Genomic DNA, 9,982 nt, shown 5'->3' on the forward strand with positions numbered 1-9,982 from the left:
CCACTGCTGCAACAGGGAGGGAGGGAACGGGCCTGGATGGGGAGGGGGGTACTGGGCTCCCCCTCCCCCCCCATTCTTGACAAGCAATTGGCTACTATACATTCAGAAGCTCCAGTCCTGACTGAAGAATGTCGGTCAGAAACCCTTTGAAACAAGAAGCAAACCACATGGGATTTTTATCCTCTGCCAAAAATACACATAGCCCAATTACAGCATCCATGCAATATTTGGAAAAAGTCACAGATAACTACCCAAAAGACTGCTTTGCCAGTCTCACCCAAATCCAGATACTCAGGAGACTCAGAGGAGCAAGTGCAAAGGTAGACAAGGGGTTGGGGGAGGACAAGACAAAAAACCCTGGGAACAATTTTCATGGACTTCATAGACATTAGGGCTGGAAGGGACCTCGGAAGATCATCGAGTCCAGTCCCCTGCCCCAGGGACAGGAAGTCAGCTGGGGTCAAAGAATCCCAGCAAGATAAAATGTCCAAATGTCTCTTAAAGGAGTCCAGAATAGGTGCTTGCACGACCTCTGGTGGCAGTCTGTTCCAGACCTTCTGGGCTCGGACAGTAAAGAAGTTCTTCCTTATGTCCAGCCTGAAACAGTCTTGGAGAAGTTTGTGACCGTCTAACCTTGTCATCTCTTGGGGTGCTCTGGTGAACAGGCGTTCCCCCAGAACCTGAAGGACACCCTTTCACAATAACAAAGAAATCAAATTCACAGGTAGGCCTGGACCAGTACTGGCCAACCTGCAACACAAGTGCCAGGGGCAGCTAGTATGAGCAGCACACAGCAGATCAGGCAGGGAGTAGAAAGCGGATCATGAGATCAGGCAGGGGACACAGGGCAGGAAGCAGAGGAGAAGACTGGGCAGAGGAAGGGGATCAGAGTGGTGCTTAGGTAGGGTGCAGGGCTAATTTGTGGCATTTCTGTCAAAAGGACTTCCAGGCAAAATAATGGACATATTCATGCCCCAAGAGATTCTTTAAACACCGCTATTATTGCTGACCTATTCTGACTGCTGCAATAGCTGGAAGGCAGCTAGCTCCAAGTCACTCATTGGAAAGCATAGGCACGCAGGGGGAGCACAGGGGGGCACCCACCCTCCTGAGACTGGCCGCCACCAAAGTCACTGCTCACCACTCCCAACAGCGTGGGCAGTGGCTGTGAGTGGTTCCCGCTCGCTGCCCCATGCCCGTCCCCTCTTCCCAACCACCAACAGCAGTGGGCAGCCCCCATTCACTGCTGTGGTGCCCCTCCCCCCCGGTCACAGGAAGCACCAGTCTTTCATGCTGGAAAGATTTACTTCTCCAACAGAAAGCCCCCCCCCCAAAAAAGCCTGACCTCTATGACAATGCAAAAAAATGAAACCGGGTTCAGCTTGCAGACATAAGATTTTGTCTACCTAAGCACAAACCCAGTCAAACCACATTTCAAGCATCTGAAAAATCTATAGAGTTTTCTCAGAAATAAACATCTTGCAGCTCTGGATGACAGCCAGAGTACTGCCCCATATAAAATATTTTTGCTACAGTAGGTGCCAGCAAAGTCACTTCTTAAACTCTTAGCCTGAAGACATTTTGGGTACCAGTTTCTGGGCAGCAAAACTATACAGGGCAGACATATCAATGCTAGTCTTAATTTAGCTAGCATGGGAAACAACAGCAGGAAGGAAGTGGTAGCACTGGGTGGGGTACTAAAACACAGGACGAAAGTCCCCTAGAGGGCTTATACTCTAGCTGTTCATCAGTTCTAAAGCCCAGACTGCCATGCCATCACTGTTATGGCTACCTGTGCCAGCCAGACAGAAAGCTAACGCATGTATGCCTGTCCATGATAAAAAGTACACTTTAGTTCTGCTTGGTAATCGTGCGTTACAAATCAGGAGATGCAGTTACAAAGCAGTGCAATCTGAAGTGTGGATAGAACCTTAGCTGCATCCTATAATCAACCTGATGTTTGGAAAACAATTTCAGATCCTGTCTACTCTACCAACTAGAACTGTATAATAGCCATGTAGAAGCTAAAATGTCTTCTGCTTTGGCTGCATGTGTAACAGAGGTTCTTACATGTAGGTTCTTCCACTTGGATGAGAAGGAGACTACCCACTTTGAGAAGAAGCCAAAACATAGATGAGCCTAAGCTCGTGGAGATCAATTTAAATGGAGTACCCGCAGACCTGCAAAATTGATTACTTCCTATACTAGCAGAAATGTAAAGGAAGAACTCAAATATTGGACTGCAGAAACATGACAAAAAAGAACAAATGAACCCATAGGGCCAGTCACTACATACTGCAGTAACTTGGAGGGGAAAACCTAGTCTTCTATTCAACTGGCATGGGATGAAAAAAAAGCCTCATCTTATGATCACATATGCTGAAGTCTTACTAAATACAGTGTCTATCATTAAACTGCTGCATTTGCTCAGCAATGGAAACCAACTATGAAGTTGACTAAATGCAGCCACCATAGAGCATGACTGTAAAACGTGTCCCACATTGGGCAAACATGCTGATGGGAAGCTCGGCAAGAATACATTAGTGTAGCCTAAGACCCATAGTAGTCACCCATTAAACACAGTCCCCCTCACTGCCAACTCTTTTTTAAGTCACTGTGAGCCACAACATTGTATACAGTTCACCCAGAATCCTTCTGCTGGCCCCTCTCTTGGACTAGCACATGATTAATGTGGCTCCACGTGGACTGGGTTGCCTTGAACTTCATGTGCATATACATTTTTGGAGAATCCCAGCACCTGTGATAAGAACACATGGTTCCAGTCATGAGTGGAGGCTAATTAGCATGTGGATTCTTTGTCAGGGGGGTAGTATCTGGAGTACGAACATATATTGAGCAGTGCTGAGCTGTGGGGTCACCATGGCTTGAAATGACGTTGACTCTGGTGGAGGTCAACCCAATGAACTAGGTGATAGATCACAAGCCTTTGGCTTTGGACTAACATCATGTTTAGTTTGTATAAGTTAGTTTGTATAAGTCATATAAGTAGGTACCAAAATGCTGCTCAAAAGTGTTTATGGAGTACCTGTGCTAAAACTCGCAGCAGTTTCAAAAAAGGTAGCATGCTATATGGAAATTGCTACAGCCATGTTTAATTTCAAGATTACTGTTTTCAAATTTGCTAGTCACTACTATGTGCTCACGGAGAGCAGGGTTTGCCAGCAAGCAGAGGGGGAAGGGGCTGCCATGGGCAAAAGTTGAGGGGAAGCAGAAAACAAAGGGCTACCTGATCCCCACTGCTCCCCAGTTCATTTTCCCCACTGTAGCAGTGGGAAAGGGACAAATTCAAGGCAAACCTCCATTAAATAGATTCATTCCAAGTATAGACCTGGAAAATTGCAACACATTTATACATTTTCCACATAAATAATCTAATTATTGGAGGATTGTCTTATAATCAAGGTCATCTTCTATTCAAGCAAATACAGTATGTATTCCAAGAATGCAATTCTGATGGGGGGAGGGAGGAATATAATTGTAAAGATACTGCTAAAAGAAAGGATACAGTAAAATCCATGTAAAGGATTCAGTCATGTTTATTTGTGTCCCTCTGCTCAAGATCCAACACTTAATATCACTCTTCATGAAAAAATATTTAGGAAAAGCACAAGTATTTAGCAGTGCCAACTTTCATAATTTTAATCCTAACCATTTTATAATTGTTGAGACTCAATTCCTGGATTCCTATGATTATGAGAATCACAGGTCTTTTCTCTCTCTCTCAAATCAATTATCTTCTTGACATCTTAGCTGCAAAGAAAAAGCTTTAAAATATTATTTCTTAAAAGCCTCAAAAAAATAAAAATAAAATCACCAAGCAAGTAAGAAGCACCAAACAACCTTTAAAACCAAAAACTTTACAGCATGAAATCTGGACACTTGAACCCAATAGCAAAACGACTACTGATTTCAATATAATCATATGTCACATAGGTAACCTCCTGATGCTGAAGTGCCCAACAAGATTTTTGAATCTCTGGGGTTATGACTGCCATGTACCATTTCTTTAATACCACAACAAGTAGCTAGATCAGAGCGACTAAAAACAGAAACACAAAAGGGCACAATAGCTTTAAGATACCACTGTTTTCTCTTATTTCAAAATATTTGCTGTCGAGTATTGCTGAATTTTGCAAAATTACAGAAGCACTCAGTTAATGTGTTAGGAGAAGGTAAAGTAGAGCTGCACCTGGGAACACTGCATACATTTCAGAGAGATTCTGGTTTGTTCCATAACTAGATTTATAGCCAGGTGAAAAGAGATGAAGCAGAGAACAAGGGATGTATAGGTATCTATGAAGATTCACTGCCTGCAAGAAACAGTCCCTTAATTGCTCCCACTGATGCTCAAAAGCAGCACCACATATGGCTATGCCATGGCTTTACATTTTCACATCCAAAAGTCCCATTGCCTCTGATCCCTTGGGAAGTGAAGAAGGCAAAGTGGAGGAGCTCAGTGCGGAAAAAGCTGTTAACGATTTCTGTCTTTGTAAGCATTATCCTATCAATAGAACTTTGTTGCATGTGATTACAACCATGGGAAACACTGCACACTTTAGTAGTTTGTAAAACCTCTAGGATGCTGGCAGGGGAACACATAAGGATGCATAAGATTAAAACCAGAGGTAGAAGCTGAAAATTGCTTTTTGAGCCACATGAATTTTTTTCGTTGTTTGCCTGATACAGTCAAAGAGGGAAAAATGTTGGCATTTTCTTCACAAGCTTCATTTCCCTTTATGGTCTCCTTCCTTTCATTCAGCTGTTCTCCAGGAGCTGCCCTTGTGTCTGGCAAGCCAAGACAGACAAACTCTGGCCAAAACTGCATTTTCAAAGCTGACAATCCAGCCTTACTTTTATAAGAGGGGTTTTTTTTTTTTATATATATATCTTGCTTTATCTTCAAGTTGAACAGTTTGCTAGAAATAGAAAAGGAATATTTTCCAGTGAGTTAACTGGGTTGTCTCCAAATTCTCCTACATTGATCCCCTATTTGATACAAGTATTCAGCTTTCACAAGGAATTAAAACAGAAAAGTACAGTCTACTGGGGTAGACACAAGAATGAGTTAAAAGTAAAGACATCTGGAGTTACCTCTATTCTTTGCCTCAAAGCAAGCTATATTCAGCACTTTTTTCCTTTTTTGGGGGGGGTTTACTACCTCCAGATACCAGGTCATAAAAAGCAATAAAAGGCAACCCTTTAATTTCCTCACCTCCTATATTCCGTTTTCTGCAATGGCACAATGCCACAGGGGTCACCAGGGATTCCCATTTCAAAATTTCCTGTCAACAAGTAGGCCAATACTAAAGTTTCTCAAAGCCAGAAAGCCAAAAAGAGTGCAAATCCTTGGAATACAATATTAAAGCAACACTAGCTGCAAGATCAGAGCCAAAAAGTAGGGGGTGCAGACAGGGATGACACCGAATATTTCCTAAATCAGGTTACAGAAATTTTTTAAAGGATAGAAGGAAATCTACATTTACTTGCAAATGCTTTCACACTGTACTTTCATGCAATGTTTCGTTTTGTTTTCAAATTTCAAGTGAGCAAAAAATAGGGAAGATTTAAAAAACATTTCCTTGCAGCACTTGAACCCAAAACATTACAGTATGAAAACTAGAAAGGAGAAACTGATTAATCTGTTTTTATTATCCAAACTGAATGAATGGTGATAAATATTTGGTATTTTAATCTAATGTTCTAAGCTATTAACAACAACTAAATATTGAAACTAAATATCAAAATGGACAGTTTTCTTTTAAAGTGGTTTCTAACATTTGCCTCCTACTTTTGAGACATGCAGTCATGTTATCGTCTTCACTCCAAAGATGCATACCAGCCACTTTATTAGTTGTCATTTAACGTGAGTGTGGTGGTACATTTCCCTTAAATCTAAAACTCAAAATATGAAGGATACTGTGATTAGCTAATCTGCTTTCCAGCACATTTCTTTTACTACAGCTGCTTCTCATCTCTCTCCAGCTGCACTTTCTTCAGAACTGCAACATGACGCTGAAGTCTAGAAGAGCTAGGGATTTTTAATACAGCTTTTAAAATAAAAGCTAAAGAATCTTTCTGGCTCTATTATTTTTAGCATTCTTCTCAAAAAGCTAATTCTTTAGAGAGTACTGATGATTGCTCCACAGACATTCCACTTTCAGAGTTTTTGCAATCAGAAGACGGTTCTGATCTTCTCTATGACTCTCCAGTTTAATATATGCCACAGAACTTTTCTAAAAGCCATGGTAATGCTTTAGAGCGCTTGTATGGCAAAGAATGTATCCCGGACCTTATTAGGTTGCTTGAGTACAACCAGCAAGCAACATACACAAACCACTGAAGCTTGATAGAGCAGACAGAAAAAAAAATTAGCACTATAATCTAGTTACAGAACAATCTTAGCATTTAGCTTAAGACAAATGCTTCAGGTATGTTTTTAAAAATACCAAATATAATGAAAACAATATGTTTGTTGTTGGGGGGGGGGGAAGAAGAGGGGACAGATGTCATACAGAGGCAAAACAGAAAAATTTACTCCAGCAGCTATGAAGGGCCCTGGGAAAAATAATATTTCAATTTGTATGCATTTCTAGCTTTTTCTTGCGCCTTGTGGAATTAATTATATATATATATTTACAAGTACACACATAATATACACATATGAACTGTATATAAAATTGCTCAATAAAATTACTACATTAAAGAAACCACACATTTTCAAAGCAAATCAAGAAAGAAAGCAAAGAGCCCTTAATTTCACAGTCTAAGAAATCTTTCCACATCCACAATATTGCCTAGCACATCACAGAACCAACATGACAAAGAAAGAGTACACACAGCTTAGCAACATGTGGCAAACCTTTGAGCAACCATTTTGTATGGTGCAAAGAACAAATGCTAACACAAAACATGTCAATATTTCACTGAACAGAACAAAAGTGGATCCGACTGCACAGGGACATCACATAGGCCAGGTGCAGACATTACGTTGTTACTGGTACAAGTGATCAGAACCTGGGTTATACCTGTAAAAGAACATGGGTTATACCCACGTTTAGCACGCACAGACTGGTTTAAAAATGGCTGAACCCGGTCTAAGATCTTCCCCATCCCACCAACCAAACGGCAAACGTGTGTTCTTCCCACTACCAATCTAAACTATGCCATTTACAGAAAACAGCGCAACTGAGATTCCAGCTCTGGCTTTTTGAATGTTTGTACCTAGCCATAGTGCTAGCACACTATGGCACTGAGTGGGACAGGAAAAACCTCTTAAAGGGTACAGTTTTGCAAACTGTGTGTTGATGCCATTTACTAGCCTGCCTTACTAAAGCAAGAATAGTTAAGTACTAGTCAGAACCACACTAATTAAAAGTAGAATGACAGAGAAGAGTCAAGATATTTATTGCAAGGACAGAATTCAAAATAAAGATTAAGAAAGAATGAAGTCAAACTTCTTAGTTCTAAAGCAAAATTTTGTAGATTAGGGGTACCAGCTGTACAGAGCTTTATCTAGCCTACCCAACTACTGGCAGACATACTGGCAGGTCCCCAGAAGTTAAGGTTAAGAGATTATGCATTTTAATATTTTAAAGTATTTTTTTAAATATTTCTTTATAATTCTAATGCATGTTTAACCTTTAACCAAGACCATGTTCTTAATGTTTTTATTTTTTTTTCTCCTTCCTGGCTCTCAGCTGCAGTGGAGTACCTGGTGGGAGATAGTACCACTGTTGCTATATGTCAGTCAAAAGAGCATGAAGTTGACCACAAAAAATAGCCCAGAAACCTGGTCACAGAACTCAAGAGAATTAGGACCCAATTTGCCAAAGTGGTTCCTGTTTCTTTGGGACTTTTTAAATTTGCCTTGCTTTTAAATTAAATGTGTGGCAGGGTCTGAAGACTGACTTGCAAAGGATCTGTGGACCTTTCTGCAAAGAGGGCAATGAACTTGACAGTTAATTATTCACCATGAAATAAAAGTTTCCTTTTATCCACTATGATTACAGTCCCTTTCAGTATAATTTAATGTCCTCTTATTCTTGTATTTGGCCTGGTTCTGCTCCCACTAAAGCCAATGGCAAAAAAAAAAAAAAAGAGTCATTGTACTTTAATGGGAGCAAACACCAGGCTTCTTCCTGCAGTGCTGGTGGTGAGGCTCAAGCACCACTCCTCCCACCCCCATGCTTGCCTGCCACCACAGAAAGAAGCCACAGCTCCTAGCTTGTTGCTGCCCTGCTGCTGCAGCTCTGGCACCTACTTGGCTGCCGAGCACCGGAACAAAAGCAGAAGCACTGGAGCCCCGGCAGCACTGAGGGGAAAGCCCAGTGTGACAGCTTGATCCTGCAGCAGTAGCCAAGCACCCGCGATGCCAGGCTTCTTTCTGTTGGGCCCCTGTCCAACACTGGCAGAGCATGGTGTGCATACAGCACAGTTGCAGACTGGCTGGAGTGGATGCTGCATGTACTGGATCCACCCAGTGGGGGATCCAGGGCTCTGATCCCTCTTTGGAGGGCTGGCCATGCACCATTGATCCAGCCTGTGACCTGGTCCCATGTCACTCACCTGAGTTTGACACCCTTTTTTAAACAATTCCATCCCTATCTCTTCCGTCTCTCAGCAGATGGAAGAATTTTCAGTCCTCTGCTCATTTCAGCAGCTAGTTTGTTTCTTCAATATCCTTCTTGAGGTGAGGTAAGCAAAAGAAACCAACCCAAAAAAACAAAAAAAAACCCCTGAACAGTGACAAAGGGCTGCTAAATCATGTTAGTGATTTATAAAACAGCAATGGAATATTTTCATAATTATTTTTAATTCCTTGTACAGTGAAACTTTGATTCCTAATATCTTGGCCAGATGTTTTAGCGAGTTCTGTTTAATAATGATGCACATGCCTTTTTCCTTGACCAAATTACAGCTAAATAATAACCCAACAATATTTATGTCTAGCTGCAATTACTCCTTCCAGTGTGCATTACCTTGCATTACTCAATTAATATTACCTTCCAGTACGATGCTGCCTGCCTCCTCCCCACCCCCCACCTTATTGTGGCTGCTTATCACAGAAGACAGCCAGAAAGAAACTTAAGTCATCTCTAAACTATAATACATGGATTGTCTTTATCTTAGAAATCCCATCAAAACAGCACAGCGCAGCAATGGTGAAAGTTGCACACAGGGAGGAGTGCTACAAATGTTGAAGAACATAAACAAAAGACACCTGACATGTGTGGCCACCTCAATATGATGGTTTAGAGAAGTAGATTCTTCCACCAAATAGTCCTGCCACTACATCCCTTCATAAACATGAATGGATTAAGAAAAAAAATCTGTGAATTTGGCCCTGGGATGTCAGGAAAATCTTGGACTCAGTTTCGGACCAAGGGAGGTCTTTTGTTTTCTCTCCATCTAGACCCCATTAGTCTTAATCCAGAATAGTTGAAAAGCAGATTTTTTTTCCAGTAGTGTGCTGTGTATATTTGCAGTGCTCTATAAATAAAAAAACATGTGCATTTATCTCCAATTAAACCCCTATGTAAATTTATATGCAAATTAAGTACAGCCCTCAGGCTTCTGGCATGTTGCCAATCCAGCCCTTGGTACTGCAAAAGTTACGCACCATTGCAATAAGAATGAGAAAAATTCTAATGTGATGGGGGGGTGGAAATAAATCATCAGGTTTGAAACCTTTCATATCTAAAAATGTTTAAAAACACAAAGAGAGAAAAGCATACATCTGTCACATCTGCATGTAAATTCACAGGAAAACCTGAATTGATGTGATATTGGGGGGAGGGAGGAGTTGAGAGAGGAGAGAGATTTGTGTTAGATTCCCTCTTTCCCCCTCCTCTTTACACTTCACCCAAGCCTGCACAGTGGGAACTAAAAATCTTTTCATACTGCTCTGTATACAGGTGCAGCAACAACCAAAAAACACCAGGGAGACAAGCAGGGGGCCAAG

At 41.3% G+C, this 9,982-nt stretch overlaps 1 protein-coding gene across 2 annotated transcripts in view; it reads right to left on the reverse strand.

Moving 5' to 3' along the window:
* The window catches only part of JARID2 (jumonji and AT-rich interaction domain containing 2), a 410,278-nt gene that overhangs the window by 273,333 nt on the left and 126,963 nt on the right, over positions 1-9,982 (reverse strand). The window contains exon 2 of one of the 2 annotated variants that reach the window (XM_019523003.1): positions 5,595-5,599. The exons of the other annotated variant lie outside the window; for it this stretch is intronic. Within the exon in view, the coding sequence (XP_019378548.1) occupies positions 5,595-5,599 (5 nt within the window). The remainder of the gene's footprint in view (positions 1-5,594; positions 5,600-9,982) is intronic. 2 annotated transcript variants of the gene reach the window in all.

The sequence above is a fragment of the Gavialis gangeticus genome, unplaced genomic scaffold (genome assembly GCF_001723915.1).
Source record: "Gavialis gangeticus isolate Ggan-Ray unplaced genomic scaffold, GavGan_comp1, whole genome shotgun sequence".
Classification (NCBI taxonomy): Eukaryota; Metazoa; Chordata; order Crocodylia; family Gavialidae; genus Gavialis; species Gavialis gangeticus.